Below are 22,687 nucleotides of genomic sequence, written 5' to 3' on the forward strand. Positions count from 1 at the left end.
AAATGAAGCTCACTGGCAGATAACCACGGTAAGTGCCTTTTCAGAGCTTCTTCTCGGCTCACTGAGTTTTACAGGCTCAGTGAGGATGAACAATAAAGCGGCGGAATGGTGACGGAGAACCAACCGCAGTGGGCAATGAGGAGCTGGTGAAAGTCTCGCAGGAGCTGTTGGGTTTGCACTGGACACGGACTGGTCTCCTGCTGGTCGCCATCTCTGAAGCTCAGAAGCATGTTGATCTGAAAAAAAAAAAAAAAACAGTCAACAGTTAAAATCATCCAGGATAACCTTTTCGATAAAGGTTTTCAACACTTTAGTATTATTAGAATGTGCGATGGGCCAATAAAAAACATGCAGTGGGCCACAAGGGCCCTACAGCAACTTTAGACGTGTTGAAATAGGCAACTCAAAGTATTTTTAGGAGGGGTGCCCGTTACTTGCAAAGCAGGCATTGTAATCGATCGGTAAGATGTAACATTGAATTGAACCTGCTCTTGCGGAGGTGAGCGGAACTCTTTAGTCTTGCGGGCTGTGAGAGCGGCGGACATGTTGAGCGCCTGCATGACTTGCTTGTAGCGGAAGCGCTGGTTCTCCTGCAGTTGTCCAACGAAGTTTTCCGAGAAGGCTACCACAGCTTCGACCCTGTGGCGCACCTGCATGTCGCACAGGTAGGTCAGCACGTTGCACAGCTGGAGAAAGAAAGAGAAATATATTGGTTGTCTTGTTTGTCTCGATGTGTTACGGAAAGTATGAAGTGTCCTATGGGCAAAAAAATAACATAAAAACAACTCACACACTCACACAACACTCACACAAAAAAAACAACTCCCAAACCCACCAAAAAAAAGCTCTCAAAAATTTCTCTTAATCACCACAGAGACAAATCAATATTGTTTTTTTTTCCCCATGTGAGACCTTTTTTCGTTTTTATCTTTTGACTGTAGGAGACAACTTTGTGAGGTTTTTTTTTGTGTGTGGGAGGGAGGTTTCTTGATGTGTGAGAGGAATGTTTTTTGGCCATGCTTGAGAGGTTTTTGGTGAGGTGTTTTTTTTGGCATGGTGTGAGATTTGGTATGTGTGAGTTTCTTTGGTACGTGTGTGACAGTCTCCTTGGTGCGAGTTTTTGTTTTTAGGTGTATGTAAGTTTTCTTGGTTTATGAGTCTTTGTAAAATGTGTTTTTGTTTTTTTTATTGGTTGACCGTGAGAGGTTTGTTGGTGTGTGTCACAGTTTTTCCCATGAGTTTTGTTGGTGTATGTGAGCTTTCTTGGACCGTGTGAGTTTTCTTAGAGATGTCTTTTTTGGTTGGCATGTTTGAGAATTTATTGGTGTGTGTGTGAGACGTTTTCCCATGTGTTTTTTCGGTGTGTTCGTGTGAGAGTTTCCTGGTGTGTGTGTGTATGAAAATGTTTTTTTGAAAGTTAGTTTTTTTTGTAATGTGTGAGAGTTTACATGTGTGTTATCTTGGTGTGAATTTTTGGCATATATGTGAATTTTTTAGTGTGTGTGTGTGTGTGTGATGATTTTTGGTATGTGACAACTTTTTGGGCGATGAGAGTTTGCTGATGTTCGTGTGAGTTTTTGGGTATGTGTCTTCTTGCTGCGTGAAAGTTATCTGGGTGCGTGTGAGTTAACTGGGTGAGTGTGACAATTTTTTGTGTGTGCATGTACAGGTACATGAGTTTTGGTACGTGTGTTTCTTTTGCGTGGATGAATGTGTTTTGATGAGTGTGAAATCTTTTTTGCATGTGTTTTTGGCCTACATGGCACCTCATAGGTTCTGTCTCGGTATGCACACAAACCAAACTCCATTCTCTGCATTCACCTCAAGTTTGACCGTTTCTGGAAGTTTCATTTGCAGCAGTCCTTGTTTGGGATCATTTAAGTGATCTCCCAGCCCCCTTCCTTTTTCTTCCTCCTCTTCCATTCCTACCTCAGTAGAGAAGACTCCAGGTTCTATTAGTTTGAGAACTTTAGCCAAGTCCTCATCGGTCAGTACCCCCACCACCAGAAGAGTGTAGAACAGCTTAATGAGGGGAACCAGCAGAAGCTCCATACTGCCACCTACAGGGTCCCTGGCACCCCGATGCACAGCCCACACTGCTGCAGTCAGCATCTCCACAGTCAGACTCTTCAGAATATCCAGAGGGATTTCAGGATTGTCCCTGCAGGTTACTTCCCGTCCCATCACATCAGTGCTGACAAAACAAGGCCTGGAGAACTGCATTTGTGGTTTCAGGGAAGTGCTTCCGCTAATGCTCGGGATGCATAGAGGAAGCGGACAGTTTCTCTCATCGTCACCATTTATTGGAAAAAGGGTGATGGCTCTGGTTTGGTCTGACATAGGGACAATGTATTCATGGTTCATCATGAGACGTGCAGTGGCATGGCTGCTGAGGTGAACCTAAAAAGAAAAATGTTTCATCTGAGAGACCGTGTGTTCCAAATTGAAAAATGAGGTGAAGCATGAGCCCACCTGCGCAAGAAGCTGATAAAACGCAGAGCGGAGTGGGCCAGGCAGGTGAGGATTCTGAATGGCGTGAAGGAACTGGGACTGGTCCACGTGGCTGCAGATGGCATGGCACACTCTTGCGTTGCCCAGGGCGCATAATGCGCAGTAAAGGAGGAGAGTGTGGTACTGAAAGGTCAACATGTCATCGAGCTCAGACAGCTCCAAAACGTCCACGCACCTATGTAAAAAAAAAAGAAGGTAAAATATGGTGACTGACCAAATGAATAAAGGTGCTGCTTCCATACAAAATTAACTTGTGTGCCTGCCTGAAAATGTCAACAAAATCCTGCATTCAACACGCACTAGATAGATGCCTCGTTTTAATAAAAAAGAAAAAAAAAACTTTTGGCAAGGAAAATAAGTCTGTTACCTGTAACATTGCCACCCCCTACTTTGAAAACTCTTTCTGATGTGGCACTTGTAGCAAGGATAGAGAAGGATTTCTTGGCTATATCACTCAGCTGTGGGGAGTTTATTTCACGCTGCTTCCACCACTGAAGTGGCTCTGAATGTGGATAAATGACTGCTTTTGCAACGTATCACCGGGGGCACCACGTCCAACAGCTTCGTGACTGCATTTACTGCCTTCCCTTCAAGTCGACTCGTATGCAACAATATGTGTTTCTTTGCGAGAGTTTTCAGGCTCCCTTCTGTGTTCTCCTGGGTTGCATACCGAGCAACATTTGCTGATGCATGTCTCCGTTTCAAAAACTGGAATAATTTGGACGGCCTACTCCCTTTGGTCGCAAGAGCCTTTGAACATACTTTGCAGCGGACTGTTTTTTGCTCATTGTCCGAGGATGAAGGATGAAACCAATTTCAAATGACTGAAAAAAAAAAACGGTGCCTCTTTTGATAACGTGTAAGCGGGGAACGCACTTTGAAATACAGACGAAGCTAGGAGGATTAAAAAGAATGAACAGTCCTGACCCAAAACCGAAAGGAATCGATTATCGATAGATTGAGTAATCACTAAGCCAAACAGCAGATACATTTAATTCTGAGTTCTCGAGTTTCATCAGACCTGCTTTCATCAGGGATTTGGAGGATCATGACTTGAAGCGGCTCAAGGCATTGGACTCTCCAGCCGTGGCGCTCATCAGGACGGTCGACCGTAACCTTCAGTGATCTGTCAGGCACTCGTGTCCACGAGACCGGGCTCAGGTGCTGCACCTGAAACCTCGGCGGGCACTGCGGTGCCGAAGTCGTTCTGAGGCTGCGAAGCAAGCCGGCCGACAGCGGCATCACATTCTAGGTGGACAAAGACATATAAAAGGAATTATTTGAGTAAATTGTAACTGTGGAAGACATTTTTTCTTGTGTTCCATTCTGTCTCACTAAACCGCTTACATTACAGGCATGTGTTAAAACCTTTGAACGTGACCAGCTGTATTTCTCCTTTCAGATGTGCCACTAAACGAGTCAAGTGACAAATTTCCACTTTTTTTTTTTTTTTTTGCTGTCAAGTGGTACAATTGAGATATTAAGAGTCATGGCAGCAACAATGGATGGAATCAAATAGCTTAATTTCAAAATCAGGCCTCTTCCAAATCTAGAAATCTGACACACTTCAGTTACATGCTAATGTAACTGTTCCCAAATACCCCGCCTATGTGAGCTTGACGTCATCTAAATATGCCTATCACCGACATAATCATTCGCCTCTGCCAAAAAGATGCCCAAGATCTGTTGGACTGTTCTCAGGGTTGCTGAGCGGTGTGTGATAGTCTTTTACAGAATTTCTTTCAAACAAAACACAAAGTAAGTGGTTTACCTTAATGCGTCCCAGTTCAAACTGAAACATGTTGCTGGTGGTGGGCTTGACGAAAACAGCAGGATACAGCTTTGTATTGGCCTCAACCTGATTTATTAACAAAATTAAACATTTTACTCGTATTAACTATCTGTAATATGCTGCAACAAGATATCAGAATAACACATAAAATACATCTTAAGAGTCGCAAAACGGCTTTCTTGTGTAGCCTACTTGGTAGAAGGTGGACATCTCCACGCCACTGGAGGTAAACGTCAGCAGCCCAGCGGCTGTGTCAATCAAGCAACCAATTTCCAACCCAGCACTCCTTCGGCTCCGAGACAAACCCGTCGCTTCTCCAGCACAGACCATGTAACAGTTGCTCCTCTTCACACTGTGGGTGTCGTTATAAGGAAGCTGCTTGCAAAGTTACTGTGAAAAAGTTATTGCATTTATAAAGTTGGCTACAAAACACAAACCTCTCTTGGACTTTGCCACTATCATCTCCGAGGGTGACAGTCACTGTGAGGTCATCGTCACTGTCAAACGTCATGTCATTTTGATGAAAATCAGGGGTCACCCAGCCCACCCACACATTGAAAGGCTCCTGGTTTGGAAGAACTCTCACTGAGTAGTAATACTGAAATAGAACAAAAAGTCACTTACAATGTGAGGGGGTCCAAGCAAATTTCAAAATAATCATCCTGTTTAAATTGGAATCACATGCAGCTATGGATCTGAGATTGCAAATTGCAAATATGGCACTGCAGAAATGTGTTATTTTTCTGCAAGCATAGTAATCATACTGATTGCCGCGAGACGATATGATTAGGGTCTTACTCTGGTGGTCTGAATGAGGTGATCAGCGTTATCTTTGTCGACTAGGACGTCCTCGAGGAGCCGAGCGGAGGAGTTGCTGCTGACCAGGCCTGGTTTGGTTCGCTTCAGCATGAACCTTCATAGAACACCTTCGACTGTATCATGCTTTTTAGTGAACATGCTTTTATGCTTCTAAATATAAATTGACCGCAACACATCGACGATTATTCGTGTTTTCTCCACAGCCTACCGTTGCTTCAATCGTGACGTTTTGTCTTGACCGTGATCCTTGTACTCAAGATCATCTCTTGAACTAGCGAAGCTGTGGGCCGACTTCATCAGCACTTCAAAGTCAGAGTCCACCTCCTCCTGCTCTCTCCTTCCTAAAAGGACCACATGAATTAATTGCACCAAGGCTCCCCGGGGGGGCATCCGCGGATCAGTTCTTCCAAGGTCGTGAGGTAGTGAACAGCAAACAATCGAAGGCGGGTATCTCGAAGAATTCAGATAACACTTTACTATGTCCATCAATCAGTATTCTGTACTGCTTATTCTCTCTTGACGTAATTTCTTTTGTAATTTGACAAACCTAACTGATGTGACAGTATGCAAACCTGGAGAAAAAGAGCTGGACGCCATTGGCAGCACACCCCCCACCGGGCTGGTGAGGACAGCGGCACACTGGATGGACATGCTGAGACGGTAAAAGCTCATTTCGCTGCCTCCGCCGTTGTGCGCGAACAACCGTTGTGAGACCCGGAGGCTCGATAAGGAATCATTTGAGCCACTGACTCTATTGACCTTGAATGAGATTCAAACAGGATATAGAGGATCATTGTTGTCGATAAACAAGCGCAGAGAACAACACAGGCTCCCAGAGAGGTCTGTCGAAACTTGCGTCATCTTAAAGTAGACATAGTGTGGAAAACTGACTTTTTAAAGATGTGTATATACTTAGCTGGGTCTCTCGAATGCCTGACATCCATCAAGTATGAAATGAAACAACCAAGTACCGGTAATTATTTTGTTGTTTTCTACCTATTTCTGAATTATGATGCCAAAATTCAGCAGATTTTTTCACTTAAGTTTTTCCACCCATGACATCACTAGCTAGACTTTACATAAATCATAAAAAGAAAAAAAAGCAGATTGAAGTCCGTGCATACAAACCTGCAAGCTGGGATCGTCTGGCAGTACGGTTTTAAACTGAGCCTGTTTCCAACTCATCCACAGGGAAGGATCTCGAGCCATATTGAAAGCAAAAGGCTCATAACCCTCCTGTAGACCGCACGCACTAAAGTACTGCAGGGAGCCCTCTTGGCGGCCGAGGTTCAGCCTCACCACTTGGTTCACCCCCACACTGACCACGGGGAGCAGGCCTAAAATGTCAGGAAGAAAAAATAGAATCATGTATTTCAGAGCCTGATGGGTAATAACGTTCTGTGCGAAAAAAAAAAAAAAAAACCTACCATCTCTGACGTCAAAGTCCTTAGCAGCCAGCTCTGATCCTCGGTCATTAAACAGCAACTCTCCATTGAGCGTGACCATCATGGTGCTTTCAGTCATGTCCACCAAGCAACCCACCACATCCGCCCGCTGCCAGGCACGTCCCAGAGGCTCTCCACCCTGATGGTACCACCGAGCCTGTAAGAATTAGGAAGGATGGGGGCGGGTTTGCGTCAGTCATGTCAAGAAGCAACATGAGTCATTCATATTTTACGACTGAATGATTATGAAAAAATATCCCCAACAAGCCACGCGGCGCTTTAACACATCAAAGAATAATCGAGGGGGACGTATTACGATTATTGAAGCCTCACCTCGAATCCATCAAACACAAATGCCTGGTCATCTGAGCCCAGCTCATTATCAGGGGTGCAGCCAGGCCTGGCCCAGCCAACTCTTATATTCCCTGCAGTGACTAGTTCGCATTCAAAGTACCACTTCCCTCGAGTCACGGCGAAAGATTTATCTGCTCGGAACACTCTGCCCTTTTCACTAAAGAAGGAGCAGCCGTTTGATAAAATGGCTGCAAGACAAAAGGATAAATGAGATGCAGGGCATTTTGCAGTAGAATCATGACAATATCAAGAAAGTGTTTTTATTTGATTTATGTACATATTTTTAAACAATCTTCTTATTGCTGTAACACTTCCCATCGATTAGCGCTAATCAGATTTGATCCTTATTTGGGAGCAATGGCTTTGAGACCTACTCTTTTCCTGGTGGAGAGTCTCCAGGCTGTAACCGTAGGCCAGCAGAGTACAAACTGCCTCCTTGACACCTTTCTGTCCCAGTTTTCTACTCCTCTCATCAAGCAGACTGTAGGGCACAAGGTCTGGGTTCCGCTTTGATTTCCCGTCCTGAATTTAACAAGCAAAAAGAGGAAAACCTTATCAACGTTTGTAATACTAGTGCTGTGAAAATGTGATTACGACTGCAAACAGATGTTCAAATGTGATTCTCCCTTTCCCAACACAGCACACAACACAAACCTGTTGAGCGCCGTAAGTCCATCCCTGTTTGATACGCTCTCTGGCCCAAATGTTGTGATCATTCTCTGCCAGCAAGTTGACCGCTTCCTCGTGGGCGGGGTTTAGAAAAACATGGCTGGCATCTACCGGAGCCGGTCTGTAGCCACCTGGCTGCTCGTACCTGACAAGTTGGAGACCACACATATTACGAAAAAAATCAGTCGTATCAACTTTTATTGAGCCACTACAAATATTTTACATTGGAAAAATCACACGCCACTCCAACAGACAAAAATGTCCCTATTTGCAAGCATTGCAAGTCATGATACGTCACTTAGTCGATCTTTGATTTTCTGTAGAAATGTAAATGAAATGTCCGCTGATAGTGTAGTGGTACACACGCCTGAGTTGTGTGCGGGCAGCGTGGGATCGATTCCCGCTCAGTGACAGTGTCTATGTGTGCCCTGTGACTGGCTGGCGACCAGTTCGGGGTGTAGTCTGCCTTCGCCCATTGACGGCTGGGATAGGCTCCAGCAACTCCCCGCAACCCTATATAGGATAAGCGGTTTGGAAGATGACATGAGATGACATGTAAATGAAATGTAAAAAATTGAGAACCGAGAAAGCTTTAGACACACCACTGCTCTCAAGACGTAGAAAAAAAAATGTAGCAATTAAGGTAGTGTAATGGCCACAGTCACTGTAACGAAGCTGCTGTATGCCACAACTCACACCTAGACGCTCACACGCAGACAAGTCCAATCCCAACGGGGGGTTCAATAAAAAAGAATTTCAGAAATTCGTAAACAATTTTAAAATCTAAACTTTTAAACAGCTAATATCCTCAGATTAAATCCGTCGGTCAAAGATTATTTTTCGGAATATAATACATTAAAACATTTTTTTCCATTAAGTGATATTGGATAAACTGCCGTGGCACACCTGATGATCACTCACGACAAATTAGTGATATGAAATCACTGCTTTAAAGAATAAAGGTGGAGTAACATTAAAACCGCTGATCTTGAATTACACATACCTGTTGGAGAGTCTCATGAAGTGGATGCTCTCCTCTGTGCATTCATCTTTTAAGCCAATGTGGAAACCAAGAGCAAGAAGAGTCCTTCAGAAAATATAGGAATATAGGATATTGATGTTTACACATTTCAATAAATCATAAATGTAAATGAACATGACCGGGAGGTGACAGAACCCACCTTAGGGTGTCCTGGGCAGTCTGGAGGTTCTGGTTTCTCTCCTGATCGGGCAGCTTGGAGAACTCCACCAGACAGGGGTCGAGTAGCTTCCCTTCGTCTCGCTCCTGTGTTTGATGTAAATTCGTATAATAATTTCACACTGCAAGCAAAACTACCGTAATGCCAACAAGACAATATTTCCTTTGATTAATGCGATTTGGATCAATAAATATTAATATTGTGTTTCTTTCTTACATTTCCTTGAGCCCATCCAAGATCAACCCTTTCCATTACCCAAAGTTCATGGATGTTCTCAGCGATTTTATCTCGGATATCCTCAAATTGGAGAGGTAGTTCCACCTATTAAGGTAACAGAGATGAAAACATTTTTCATTTAGTTGTAGTTTATAGTGGTGGAGAAAGAAATGTACCAGCAATAAAAGGCCATTTTATGTGTTACATATGCAAGAACACAGTCAAACAAGATCGCGCAGTGTGCATTTTGGAGGTAAATTAAATAAAAATGCACCAAATGGAAAGTAGATTTGGGCGTTAAAGGAAAACATGTCGTGGCAAAGGCCGTGTGCATTTTGAATATGAGTGAAGCTTTTGTGAAATCACTTGTAAAATCTCGATCCATTTCAATTTGCTGCTGGAATTTTGGCAAATAACTCTTTTATTTTCCAACATTTTCTGGAACACGTCATGTATTGTAAAATATCTAACGTGCCTCTATAGAACTTTACCTGTCTGATGTTTACTGGTGAGGGAGTGAAAGCAACTGGACTGATGGGCTCAAATGGGCCAATAAGCTCTCGTTTCCCGTCGTCGTGATCCAAGAGGTACTTATGGCACAGTTCTACCTTCAGCTTGACTTTCGGGAGAAGAACCTCAGAACATGGCACAAAACCGTGCGGGGGAAGGAATCGAAACTCCCCTTGTTCCCCTCCAAGCAGAAACCGAACCCTTGTTTACAAAAACAAAATGATTTACATTTCATATTGGCGTAGTGTCAATTAAAATTTGCAATACTAACTTGACTCCAGGTGAGAAGCTGACTACGGGATGAAGAAGTCCATCGACGCAGAAGTTCTCAAGCATTCCCTGCACAGGGAGACCGTTGACACGAAATGAGATGCAGGGGATGCTGAGGTCCAGGCAGCAGCTGACCACGTCTTCGTCGGTCAGCAGGTGAGGGCAGGGAGAGCGCACTCGGCGGGCCATGCAACCTGAAAGCGCAAGTGACGGAGTCGGCATTATTCATAGGCCGCGGTACAGCAAGAATATGCTCCCACCGAATATGTTAATAATTGCCCAATAGTATTGACTGATAGTTAAACCACAAACTATGATCAGAAGACTATTTTAACATCATTTCTAACTCATCATACAATATTACACCTAAAAATAAAAGGCTTACAGAGGATTTGATTTTGAAATAATGCATCAGAAGTGCATGTACAACATAAGGATACACAACTAAGGGGAAGTCAACCCCAACATTTTCTTGACAATAATATGTATAATAAATGAGAATAATACGTGCCTTCACTACCACAGCATTTCGATCAATATTGCGTTTGTGGAATATGAGATAAGCAGCAAAATCCACCGTTTTTTACGCATCGCAGGGGGCGCCATTTTGTCACTTTTTATCAACTGAAAATGACATCACAGTTGCTCAGGGCTCAGGTGACGACCAATCACGGCTCACCTTTTTCTAAAGCTGAGCCGTAATTGGTTGTTACCTGAGCAACAGTGATGTCATTATCAGTTGACAGAAAGTAGCAAAATGGCCCTGAGATGGACAAAAACAGGTGGATTTTACTGCTTAGCTCATATTACACAAACGTAATATTAATCAGAATGTCGTGTTTACACTAGTGAGACTACAGAACATAATGTTGTAAAGAACATTTTGGGTTGACTGGGTTGAGTGTCTGCAGACCCACCAAGTGCAGCATTCAACAACCAAGTAAAATCCATGTTTTAAACTGTGAACAAAATGCATATCATGCAACTCTATCGTGATCCCACCTGACCATAAGTGAAGCCCATCAAAGCCAAAGGAGCAGAGGTCATCTCCCACGCCGTTTCCCCCCCAGCCGTCTCCTCCAGTGGGCCTGGGCTGGTAGCCGTCGGTTAGAGCCCAGCCGACGCGCAGGTGCGTGGGCTCCGCCGTCAGGAAGGGATCCACGTGATCCACGATAAGCTCGTAATACCACCGGCGGGGCTGCGCCGAATCTTCTCCCAGAGACAGGAAGACATTGGGCCTCACGCTTTGGCGTTTCACGAACAAATGATAAAAAAGGGAGCAAATAAGAGGAGAGTGACAGGACGTGACTGTTGCTCAAAAGACATCAATGTGTCCTTTAAGTCCAAATATGAGAGACAATAATAAGGATTAATGACACAGAGAAATATGGACAAAATTACTGTTGTTACTGATGTTAAACTGACAAAAATAACTTGTGAGGGGCTGATGGCGTTCCATCTCTGTTCTTATTCATACCAAAGATGTTTGATGCACTTATTATCAAGGTTCAAATGTAGTTCTTCCACTTCAACCTTACCATGTGCACTGGGGCTGGAACACAAAAGTATCTCCCTTAAACTATCCCCACAAAGTTAGATGCAGTTGTTCAATATGTCTTAAGAAGTGAAAAGAATTTAGAATCAGGGTCCTTGACATTTATCATATATGAATGTGTCCATTCAACTGCAAACTACAAAACACAGTGACTGCCCATCACACACCCCAACTTGAGAATAAATGTCAGCTCTTATAAGAGACACCACCCATCGAAGGATTTCAGGGCAGTGGAGGGAAGATTCGGTGAAATGAAGCATCCAAAAAGGTACATTCAAGCAAACATACCAATGAGGTGTTTTGTTCAAGTTGAAGTGGAGGTGACAGAAAGCAAAATGGCTTCTGGAGGGATAAGAGAAGCTCGGGCGGGTGACGTTGCGGATGCTCGGGAAGGAGCAGGTGGGGAAAATTCTCGACAAAATAAACAAGAAAGCCTTGGGGGGGGCAATGTCGGCTTGATAGAGAGAAGCGTGATAAAAGGTGGCAGCTAGGAAAGAAGAAAACGCAGATGGTTTCAGTCCTCCACTAACCATTCATGTTACATTTTGTCTATGCGAGAAGGCATCATAGGAAAGGTCTTGCGTTACCAAAATGCATTAAAGGCTCAAGAGAGGTGTTCTTCCATTAAAACCTGAAACTAAGATGAAAATGATCACGTTAAAGCGTGTTAAGTTTGCATCTTATGTTCCTTGACTCTAAATTGTCCATAGTGTAAACGTTTGTCTCCGTGTTCTCTACGATTGGTTGGCAACCACTAATGGATGTGCCCCGCCTGATTGGTAATCCTAATGAAGAAGAGGGCTATAGAACATGGATGGATGGATGTTTAATGAATATAATACCTATTATATTTCCACATCATTAACTACTAATCGTGTCTGCTTTTGACTCGGAACGAATGTTCCAAATTTGAAGACATTTCTCTAAGGCGCTGCTGAAAAATGGGAGGACAGATGGAACGACAACCAAAGAATAAAATGCCCGTGGCAAAGATAAAGGGGGGAGAAGAGAACGTCTAAGAAGATGACAGTGCCACAATCAGTCAGAACTTAGAAAAAAAAAAACGTAATATGTAAAACCGGAAAACGGCAATTATTAATATTCACTGTGCTGAGCAACTTTTGCCAAAAGTGTCATCGGAGGAGAAACGGAGACACCGACGGAGACAAGTAATTAATCATTAACTGAAGAGCAGCAGAGAACAGAGAAGTGCCGCAGTGCCGGGAATGTTCAAGTATCACTCGCACGTCGAAAACGTCAAGGATAATAAGTCATGCACAGTAAATAGATGAGAGGCGCAGGCGAAATCCACTCCACGCGATACGCGGCAGACTTCAGTGTGGTATTTTGTTGTCGTCAAGGCTACTAGTGGCGTCGCGTTCAAAGGGAGGATCAAGTCCCACGCATACACGAGACTGAGGTGCCGTGTTGATGCAGTGATGAATTACTTATGAAAAGCCTCACTCGCTGATAAAAAACATTCTGATCATCCATAAAGTATAGTGGGATTTCTTTTCAGAGTTCGTATGAATCAGCACAATGGAATGTGCAAAGCAGGTTTAAGGAAGCATTTTCTTGTTTATATGGACAACTGTAAGGTGGATTTCACTCATTGGCAGCAACTAGCAGAGGACACAATTCAGAAAGAGACCAGGCCGACAAGTTCTGAACTCAAAAATAAACTTTGCTGCAAATGTATATGAGGTCAATGAAATGAAGGTTTTGCAAAGTTGGCAATGCCAAGGAGAACCTGTTCTCACCTCGATAAAGACATAAATAAATAATGTGTGCATCCACTACAAACGAGTCTCTTCAAGGCTTATTTTTCAACTAGAGTTGGCTTGTGTGATTTGAGCCCCAAGCCTCAGATTCTACTGCCATTCCGTTACCGCCAATCCACGTTTTTCCTTTAACGGGGGATAAATTGACTTTTTAATTGACTGTTTTATTGAATATGCAGGTTTGCTTTAGCTTCAGATAAGCGGAATGTACTTGATTGCTTGGTGAAGTGCAGTGGTGTAGTGCGGTGTTATCCAACCAGTGGTACGAGTACTCCTTACAGGTGCACGAGAGCTTTGCAAGGGGTATGTGGAAACTTTTAATATTTTATTTCCAAGGTTCAGAGAATGAATAGATGGATGATAATTACCGTAAATATTCTGTCATGTCACAAGTCCGTCAATAAAAGGGAATGTGTACAACGTGCGCTACAACTTGTTTCTCTGGGATTTTTGAGAATTTTAAAATGTCTGTTTTGTATTTTTACATTTATATTACATATTTATTCTCCAGTCAACATATTTATTTAATGTTTGATTTGAGTTAAAAAGAAGAAAATGCCTCAGAATTAAACGTTAAAATCAAGGAGCTGAAATAAAACGCTTTTCAATTAATAATCACTTGTGTTATGCTCTGATTTTGGAGAATCATCAACACATATGAGGGAGAAGGTACTCATGGTATGACAAAAGGTTTGGGGGGGGGTACACTAGACAAAAAAGGTTGGGAACCACTTGTCCATCCATCCATTATCTGTACCGCTTCTCCTCACAAGGGTCGCGGGGCGTGCTGGAGCCTATCCCAGCTGTCTTCGGGCAGTAGGCGGGGGACACCCTGAATTGGTTGCCAGCCAATCGCAGGGCAAGGGAACCACTTGTGTAGTGTAAAAATGCTGCTTCCAAAAGTGAAAATGTTTTTTTTGCTCTCACACACTCTGGGCTGTCCACAAGTTGTCATGGTAAAAAAAAGCTGGAGTTACACTTGGCTCAGCTGTTTAAGGGACAGGTTGTCCAATTACTCACTTGCATGAGACTCTTTGGCAACTCTATCAAAATGTGTCCATTTTAGCAAGACGAGAACTACATAGTTTACGAATTAAAATAAACTATTCAGTGTGGTTCCCCTAAACTGAAGATAAATATTCCCGTAAAACGAAATAGACAACATATTCACAATTAAAAGATCATTTACAAAGTGAAAAAGTCGACACAATTACCTGGTGACCTGATTAACCAGACGTGTTTGCAGCAGCAAGTCTCTCTCGGGCAGGAGATTTTCACAGATGAGGTTCTGATTGGCACGCACTGCAACGCCATGGCACACGCACAAAGAACAAAGCACCTCCAGCACCTGCAAGGCAACCTGTTAGCACTTGACCCAGTAACAGCATCATAAAATCAATTCAACATTACAACTTTTTTTCTCAAAAATATGATCGTTTTTAAGTGCTACGGTTTTAGGGGCACACATGGGTAAACAAAATGTTTTGGAACGCCTGCCTCATCAACTGTGTTATTCAAAATGTTCCATTTTTAAGCAAAAACAAATGAGTGACCCGTACCTTGTGGTTGCGTCCATGCTTGTCTAGAAAAGCGATGATAGACTGGATATGTCCCTCTTTGATAACATTAAGTGCTTCGGGGCTTTCCACCAAAACGCAGTGCAGAACCTCCAGAACTCCTGGGTATGACATGGTTAAATATGAGAAATGAATTATTGAGTATGCACTATGTACGGCGAATCAAAACTTGGTGGAAAAATAAGTGAAGTTTTGTAAATTTGAGATTTCATTCCAGGAACTCACCAGAAGACGCCTCCAGTCGGTCCAGTCGACTAATGAGCCAATCGAGCGAACTAGAGAAATGTGCACAGTTTGCTCGGTTTCTCCTAATAAGCGAGGCTGAACCACCACCCCCGACAAAAAAAAAAAAAAAAAAAAAAAAGAAAACATGAAAAACAGACCCTGAATATAGGAAACATTTTGATCATTTCAATAACATTGAATGATAGATTTATTTATATGAGGTACAAGGACTGCTTAAAATTCCAAAAACGTGCGTTACCCAGAAGCTCATAAAAATGCCCAAGGATGTTCTCCCAGTTTTCTCCAACATCGTTCGGTGTTGCCTCAGCAAGATGCGAAACGTGATTATACTGGTGTAGACGGTCAATACACTCCAATACCAAGTCAATCACTCCCTGAGAGAAGCACAAACATGCATTAAAAATGCATCAAAATTGCATTGCACCAATTTATTGGAGCTTACTTGATTCCCCCCCCCCCCTTTTTTTTTTTACCTCTTCTTGAAACATGTTCTGACGATTCTTTAACGCAGTTTGGCTGTTTTGTCGAGCTTCCTGACTCTGATCCTCTGGTGGCGGCTGGAAAAAGCTAATTAAGTCTAGGAGGCTGCGTGTCACAATCGCCACTGGTAAAAGGATGGGTTGGAGGTTTGCTTGCCCATTACAAGAATCAATTTTCCTAGAGGAAAAGTTATGAAAAAGCACAAACTTGGCAGCTAGGCTGGGTAAAGATTTCAGTGAGAAAAGAGTGTGCTATGATAATTGATCCTGGAATATTTTAAAGCAACACTGTGTCATGTCAGTTTTTGTTGATTATGGCGGCGCCATGTGGACAAAAGTGGTAGTGTTTCGACAAAAATCAACCACATTTCCCATGCTTGCCAGCGCGTAGTGTCGTGAAATCCTGAGCCGCCCTTATAGCGAAAGGAGGAAGTGAGTATGCCGTAAAGCAATTCAGGACATTTGTATTTTTTTGTGTGCCAGCCTGCCAGGGTTGATCCCATCCTCCTCAAAGTTGCTTTGTGCCAGAAAAAAACATACAGACCCCCTCAGGGCATGAAGTCCCACTCAACTATTGTACTTGTAAGTCAATGTTTCATCAAAAGAGTTGTGAAAAAAAAATGATTAAGGTCAATTTCTTGCCCAGTGTTGCTTTAACAAGCATTTTTTTAATGCAGAGTATCTCCTTTAAGCATGAGTCATTGCACAGGGATGATTTCCCCTGTGTGTGGTGTCCAGTACCTGATAAAAGTAGTGAAGAGGAGCGTTGCGCTCCGTATGAGGCTGCCAGTGTGAGATTCTTCCCTCTGAGACCGAGACAGCGTCAAGCCGTCATCCATATGACCCTCACTGTGCAAGATAGCCTGAAAAAACATCATATAAGCTGAATTCTTTGGATTCTTCAAGTGTGTTTCTTTCTTTTAAACAGTGTCATTTTCAAAATATTGCTCGGACACCAGCCAGAAGTGAGCCTCTTTAACAGGCAGTTTTAAAAATGTCACTTTACCTTTCGCTTAGCTCCTCCCATACACGCTGACTTGCTATCAGTCGCTTGGTAGGTGAGCCATAGGCCAGAGTCGACGTGTTGAAGGTAACAGACGGAGTCTCCGTATTTGATCTCTGGGGATCCCATTCCATCCACATGAGTCTTTGTTCCAGAGTCCAGCTTTTCCTAAAGACAATTGCATATGTTTGGTCACATTCAGAGCCTGACATGTATTTTTTGAAGGTCGATGCTAACTCCAATATGTGGCAGAATACAATTTCAATACCAATTAATCAGATGATTAATTTAAAAACTATATACTGAATCACTTATTTTTGGGTCACTTAACACTTACAACAATAAATATTTGAATTCCCGGCAGAGCAGAGTTTTCCATTACTTTGTCTTATAGTAATTGATTAACCGAACAACAGAAAGGAAAATCAGCCAATTTTAAAAGAGCTAGTATTTGATGTTTAATCAACCCGCTGATTTAATTTTATGGTCATTATATTAAACCTAACTGAAAAAAAAACGTGTAAGTTGAGGCATTTGTGAGTCAAGGTACAACTGTATTCAGCGGACTTCAGACGACTTTTATGTCATTGAAGTGCAATGTATTTAGCCCCACCTTGGCAGACCGGACGCAGAAGGAGGTTGCGATGATGTCTGCCTTGTCCCGATCGACCAGATGGAGGCCTCGTTCTTCTGTCAGGCCCAGATAGCGTCCGGTTGTCACATGACAGAGTCGAAAGGGCTGCCCCCAGCTTGTATGTCTGCCGCTCCACCTGGAGAAATATTTGTCAAATCATCACAAAATTCAAGCGCTTTCCAGTACTTTGCAGTTTTCTCAAACCTTGCAACTGTGTTAAATTTGATATTTACAATTTGTTCGGAAAACAGAAGAAATGAAGGACCAAAACAAGCACCATTTCTTCATTGTCAGGCGGAATCCTCGAATCTCCAAAACTACTTCTTTTCAGGAAATTAAAAAAAACGTTACATTGATTGAGTTACTAAACACTGCAATCGTTCACATTGGTATCACACCTTATATTGATATCATATAATGTTTTGTGCTGTACTGAACCCAAAATCCTGTTCAATTGCTAAATCTCCAATTTATCACGCTGTCATTGTGTTGGAATGGTACAAACACATCGCCACCGGCAGTGCCCATCAAAGTCTGCAGACGCACCTGTGAGACTCCTTCTTGCAACTTTAGTACAAATTCAGGTTGTGTCACCACCGTAGAAACGTACCTAAAATCCCCCAGTGAGTTTTCAATTGCTGCAATGGCAGCGGACATCAGTCCCAAATCCCAATCGGGATCAAAGACATAAGACAATTTGATACCTGAGGGCCCGTTTCTACTTACACCACACGCAGGATCTCCAGCCTCCACAGAGAGCGGGCATGTCTGCACACTGATCCAATCTCATACTGCATTATCCTAGATTAAGAAAGACGCGAGCTGAGACGGAAAAGGCGTTTTGTCAGGATGACACGCGAGGGTAGAGTAGTCCTCGTAACTGACCTTTGCAGCTCTTCATCTTGCTCTGCCGCGGGAATAGTCAGACATGCATCGGTGTGGCTGTGGAGAAGCCTGATCGTGTCGCCGCCCCTCAGGTATCCTAGAAGCAGAGCAACAGACAGAAAATATCATCACTGCTCAAAATGGCTCAATTAAACAAGGATGTAACTACTCCGCATGTATCTTAGTAATCACTTGCATCCAGTACTAAATCGCAGCATTTAGTCATACTTGGGAACATTTAAAACAATTACCATCCGATTAAATAATCATGGACTTCTGAACACTAGCAAGTCATTAACGTTTCATTATGGCAAGGGAGCAAATAAGAGAAAAGTTTGCCTTGAGCAAGTCCACTTGCGGAGCAGACGGGGGCAACGCTCCACAGCGAGTGCCGGAAGGCCGCATCCACAATCAGACTGTCACCCAAGCCTCTGTTGTCACAGGCCGTGCCAAAGGACAAGTGCTGGGAAGCCAAAAAAGATGCTTCATCGCAACATAATCCGGAAGCTTGTTTTTCATAATGCCGTATGGACGCTTTTGCTGAGGATAGCTCAAACGGAAACAGCTAAACGTCATTTCCTTTCAGAATAATGAAAAATAAACTGAAAAGCTCCACAAATTCAGAATTTAACAAAATGAGTCACTCAAGACAGAAGGGAACACTAATCTGGATCAGCACCAAATGCTATCGTCATACTCATTCACCCGTTTTTAGCCATCTCAGGGGGCGGCCATTTTGTCATTTCTGTCGACTGAAAATGACATCGCAACTACTCAGGGCTCAGGTAACGACCAATTACGGCTCAGCTTCAGAAAACCGGTCAACCGTGATTAGTCGTTACCTGAGCCCTGAGTAGTTGTGATGTCATTTTCAGTCGACAGAAATGACAAAATGGCCACCCCCAGAGATGACTAAAAACGAGTGGATTGACTCTTATTCCATTTGTCAATGCCTTGTTTCAACTAGTGGTCTTGCATAGAACATATTATTGAAAAAAATATGCTTTGGTTGCCTTGCCAGGATTTTTTTTTTTTTTTAATACACTGATTTACCAGATATCTCTCTGAGGACACATTGACTAGGATGAGGTCATCACCAACGCGCACTTTCTCTCCCTCTGACCTTTGTCTGGAAGCTGGATGCACTGTCCACCAACAGGCCTCACCTGTGACACAAACAAGGCAACAATCCAATCGCATCCAAGACGGAACAGTATCGGCCTCGCTAAAACAATCTGCAAGTACCCGCTTTATCCTCCTGCAGGCCCACATCAAAAGCGAGCTTGTCAGTGGAGGACTGCGATGTGGACAAGCAGCTGAGATACTGCAAGTAGAATGAACACCAGGTGGACGTGTTTCAGCAGAAAACAGCAACTAACTGCGGCCATGTTGTTTATCCCTGCGGGGAAACCCTTGGTGACTCACCATGCCGCTGTATGAATGCTGGAAAAGCACAGCCTGGCCGTACAGAAGGGTGCGATGGTTCCCCCCAGCTGCCTGTAAAGCACATTGAGAGACGTTTACTGAAAAAAATGAATTTATAAGAAAAATAGTACTGCATAGCTAATGAAAACTGGATATATGGTACAGCACATGACCCCTTATATCAGTTGAAAGGTTGAAACACTTATCTCCGAGCCGTTGTATCACCGCATCTACAGCGTGTGGAAATTACTGTGTAAAAGATAAGCGACAATATGAGATAACCTCTGCAACTAGGCTTTCGCTGTGTGCCAGCATCTCCTGCAGAGCTCGCACAGACAGACACTGGACCAGGATGAAGCCGCAGACGGACAAGTCTGGTGGAACATTCTATTGAGGGGGAAAAAAAGACATCTGTCAGTGAAGTAGTGTCCAATGTATGCACTTTTTCCACAGGTTAACAGCGGTCAATGTTGACTGGAAACAACCTTAAAAGGAGGCATATCATTCATTTAATGCACTTCTGAGGCAGTGTTTCCACAGTGATCTTGAAAAAGCAACTTAGTTACTTTACTGATTACTTGCTTGAAAAAGTAAATCCATTAGATTAAAAATTACTTTTATAGTTACATTCAGCACATACCGACAACCTTGATGAACAAAAAATGACACACGTTTTTGCCACTTAATCGGAAGTGCATTTTTAACACTGACATTTAAGAATGAAGTCGGGATTTTCAGGATTTTTACTTACCATAAATGTGCATGAAAACAAATTAATAAAAAGGAAGTCTTGTTAGTCTTTTTTTTTTTTTTTGACGTAGGGTTATTGAAGCTACGTAGGTAACACTGTCGACAGCAAAGTGAGCAACAAACCTTAAATATTTTTGTTTTTAGCGGACACAAACTCAAACTAGTGAGTGCACTTCTATCTTGAAAACGCACATTCCTCTCCTCTTCCTGTTGCTATTTCTGGACACTTGAGTTGAAATCGATGAAATCACTCCCTCAGACGGATATAGCCACACAATGCATTTCTCTATATTCAATACCAGAATTTCCCTCTCTTATGTGTTCTATAATGTATACTTATTTGTTTAGTGACTTTAGTGAGTACTATAGTACTCTCTACTTTATTATTCATTGATTTGTTTTACATTAAAATACGTGAGTGAGGGAGGCACCATTGCTGAGTGAGCTGTTTATTTGACTCGTCGATTCTTTCTCACTGCTGCCTCTTGCAGGCGGATCATTGTAACTACCAGTTAGTAAAAGGTGCTATGCTCTCAAATAATGATGTTACTTACATGTAAAAGCGATTGTGTTCTACAAAGTAATGTTTTGTAACATTAGAAAATAAACTGTTGTCTGACTACTTGTGTTGGAAAAGTAACACGTTTAGTCATTACTCAAAATCGTGCATATTTGAAAGCAACGCGCTGCTAAGTAACGCATTATAAGTAACTAGCACCACTGTTCCAAGGTGTTTAAAGCTACGTTTACACGTTATCAGCGGCCAGGGCACCCCCCTTTGCCAAAATGTTCCTTCTGAGGGATATTGGCCGAGTTTTCCTTTGGTCTATTTGTGCCAAGGAAGTCTGCTGAGTCCTGGAGGCTCAAAGACGCACGACAGGTCAGCCTGCGGTCAAACACGAATGCTGAATGTTCCCTCCAGGCCCGTCATGTTCTGATGGGGTTTCTCATGTTTTTCACATTCTGTCAAGCCTTTTTACAGAATAAATGCGGATGTTGGGCAGCTTTGGAGCACATTTGTGGCCAAAGCAGATAATTTTATAACCCCTGCAGAATCTGCATCGGACAGACGAGCGTTAGGTACTGCCGTTTGATTACATTCGTTTTTCTGTCAACAAATAATTCACTCATCATTTCTTTACGAAAACGCACATTTTTTGACAGTTTTAAAATCTTGAGTGCCATCCACGGCAGTCATGGGCTATCGGGTTTGCCCATCCCTTCTTCCTTGCGCTGTGCTATGTCCACCCCCCTTTGGCCATGGTGACCTGAAACGGGGCTGCCGTGGTCTCCGGGAACACATATAACATTTCCGACAGAATACCCAGAGGTTCAATAATTACATAGCAGTTTACAGCCTCTGCTTTGTGCTTTCTTACCATGATAACAAGGGTCAGCGTTCAGGCTAAGAATAGCAAAACACATGAAAATGTACAAAATCTGAGTATGACATACAAACGGAATTATTGACAATGAATAATTGTTATTGACAGTATGTTGGAGTTCTGCCTAGACCCGATGATAGAGAGAAGTGAGGATGAAAAAAATATCAATACTTGTGATGTGGTGGCGTTTGTTACCTTTACCTTACAGTTGGAGGTGGCCTCCAGCCTGCACAGCCTGCTGCCAAAGCCCTCGGCAGCGAGGCAAACTTTCACATGTTCTTCCTGAGTGGTGAAGACGCTCTGCAGGACCACTTCGTCACCCTGGCGTGAACACACGCAAGGAACAAAATATAGTCCTGAATGATAGTGAAAATCTACGATGCAAAGGGTTCAAGCAGTTTCTGTGACTGATGTTTTCAGTTGTGTACGTCACCTCCTAACCGTGTATGTGATATAGCGGCAGCTGGATGGGTGGAATACTTCTATTTTGAGGCCATAATAGCGTATTAGAGATGGGTCAATAGCAAACCGGTTTTAATCGTAAATTCTTAAAATGATCATCCAACTTTGACGCCATTGCAATTCAGTGTTGCATATCTGTCTGGGGTTACTGCTTCCCTTTCCACAAAATGGCTCCTAAAAAGCGAAATGGAACCAGGAAAAAAAACAAGACCTAAATAATTCTGGAGTGAATGACAGGAGGACAAAATGAGTCTCCAGTCAATCTTTGCCACCTCTGTCAAACTTATCTTCATTCAAATACCAAATGGACAGCATGAAAGCCATCAGGCCTCCGCGTCTATTTAAGGAACATTAGAGCGAGACAGCAGATGACCGCGGTGCAGCCAGGACCACCAACACCTCTTGGTGCCCAGGCTGTGTAGCTCCATATTGGGATGGAACCCTCATTCCACTTGTCTATATCAGCAGCACTCTGCAAGCAGTCAAACACACTGTCCAATGCTGAGATACTGCTGGGTCTTGAGATGGTTATCAAACATAACCATTCTTTACATCCAACAAGGAGGTTTTTATCTGAGCGGATTGATTTGCGGTTATATTTTTATTCCACAAATCAACTTATACCCACTTTTAATGTTGGCTGGGTAATGTTCCCGTTAAATATGAGCGAGAATTCACATAAAAAGCATCTTTTTTAGGATGTTTTGAATGACAACTAAA

The 22,687-nt window shown here is 42.9% G+C and overlaps 1 protein-coding gene across 1 annotated transcript in view; it reads right to left on the minus strand.

Annotated features, from left to right (window-relative positions):
• Positions 1–22,687, minus strand: part of ryr2b (ryanodine receptor 2b (cardiac)) — a 58,510-nt gene that overhangs the window by 34,226 nt on the left and 1,597 nt on the right. The window contains exons 3-40 of the mRNA XM_086044495.1: positions 21,707–21,826; positions 19,653–19,757; positions 19,371–19,442; positions 19,191–19,269; positions 18,999–19,111; positions 18,285–18,408; positions 17,946–18,042; positions 17,787–17,861; positions 17,040–17,196; positions 16,430–16,594; positions 16,165–16,286; positions 15,418–15,601; positions 15,183–15,318; positions 14,924–15,019; positions 14,681–14,799; positions 14,336–14,469; positions 10,788–11,029; positions 9,787–9,979; positions 9,497–9,716; positions 9,006–9,110; positions 8,772–8,875; positions 8,594–8,677; positions 7,576–7,735; positions 7,296–7,443; positions 6,901–7,109; positions 6,550–6,724; positions 6,251–6,459; positions 5,695–5,881; positions 5,331–5,463; positions 5,102–5,216; positions 4,741–4,901; positions 4,496–4,655; positions 4,283–4,369; positions 3,533–3,759; positions 2,473–2,686; positions 1,822–2,400; positions 486–686; positions 125–236 (exon numbers count right to left, since the gene is read on the minus strand). Of these exons, the coding sequence (XP_085900621.1) occupies positions 125–236; positions 486–686; positions 1,822–2,400; positions 2,473–2,686; positions 3,533–3,759; positions 4,283–4,369; positions 4,496–4,655; positions 4,741–4,901; positions 5,102–5,216; positions 5,331–5,463; positions 5,695–5,881; positions 6,251–6,459; positions 6,550–6,724; positions 6,901–7,109; positions 7,296–7,443; positions 7,576–7,735; positions 8,594–8,677; positions 8,772–8,875; positions 9,006–9,110; positions 9,497–9,716; positions 9,787–9,979; positions 10,788–11,029; positions 14,336–14,469; positions 14,681–14,799; positions 14,924–15,019; positions 15,183–15,318; positions 15,418–15,601; positions 16,165–16,286; positions 16,430–16,594; positions 17,040–17,196; positions 17,787–17,861; positions 17,946–18,042; positions 18,285–18,408; positions 18,999–19,111; positions 19,191–19,269; positions 19,371–19,442; positions 19,653–19,757; positions 21,707–21,826 (5,923 nt within the window). The remainder of the gene's footprint in view (positions 1–124; positions 237–485; positions 687–1,821; positions 2,401–2,472; positions 2,687–3,532; positions 3,760–4,282; positions 4,370–4,495; positions 4,656–4,740; positions 4,902–5,101; positions 5,217–5,330; positions 5,464–5,694; positions 5,882–6,250; positions 6,460–6,549; positions 6,725–6,900; positions 7,110–7,295; positions 7,444–7,575; positions 7,736–8,593; positions 8,678–8,771; positions 8,876–9,005; positions 9,111–9,496; positions 9,717–9,786; positions 9,980–10,787; positions 11,030–14,335; positions 14,470–14,680; positions 14,800–14,923; positions 15,020–15,182; positions 15,319–15,417; positions 15,602–16,164; positions 16,287–16,429; positions 16,595–17,039; positions 17,197–17,786; positions 17,862–17,945; positions 18,043–18,284; positions 18,409–18,998; positions 19,112–19,190; positions 19,270–19,370; positions 19,443–19,652; positions 19,758–21,706; positions 21,827–22,687) is intronic.

Source organism: Filicampus tigris, chromosome 11 (genome assembly GCF_054856515.1).
Source record: "Filicampus tigris isolate MCC_2025a chromosome 11, RoL_Ftig_1.0, whole genome shotgun sequence".
NCBI lineage: Eukaryota > Metazoa > Chordata > Actinopteri > Syngnathiformes > Syngnathidae > Filicampus > Filicampus tigris.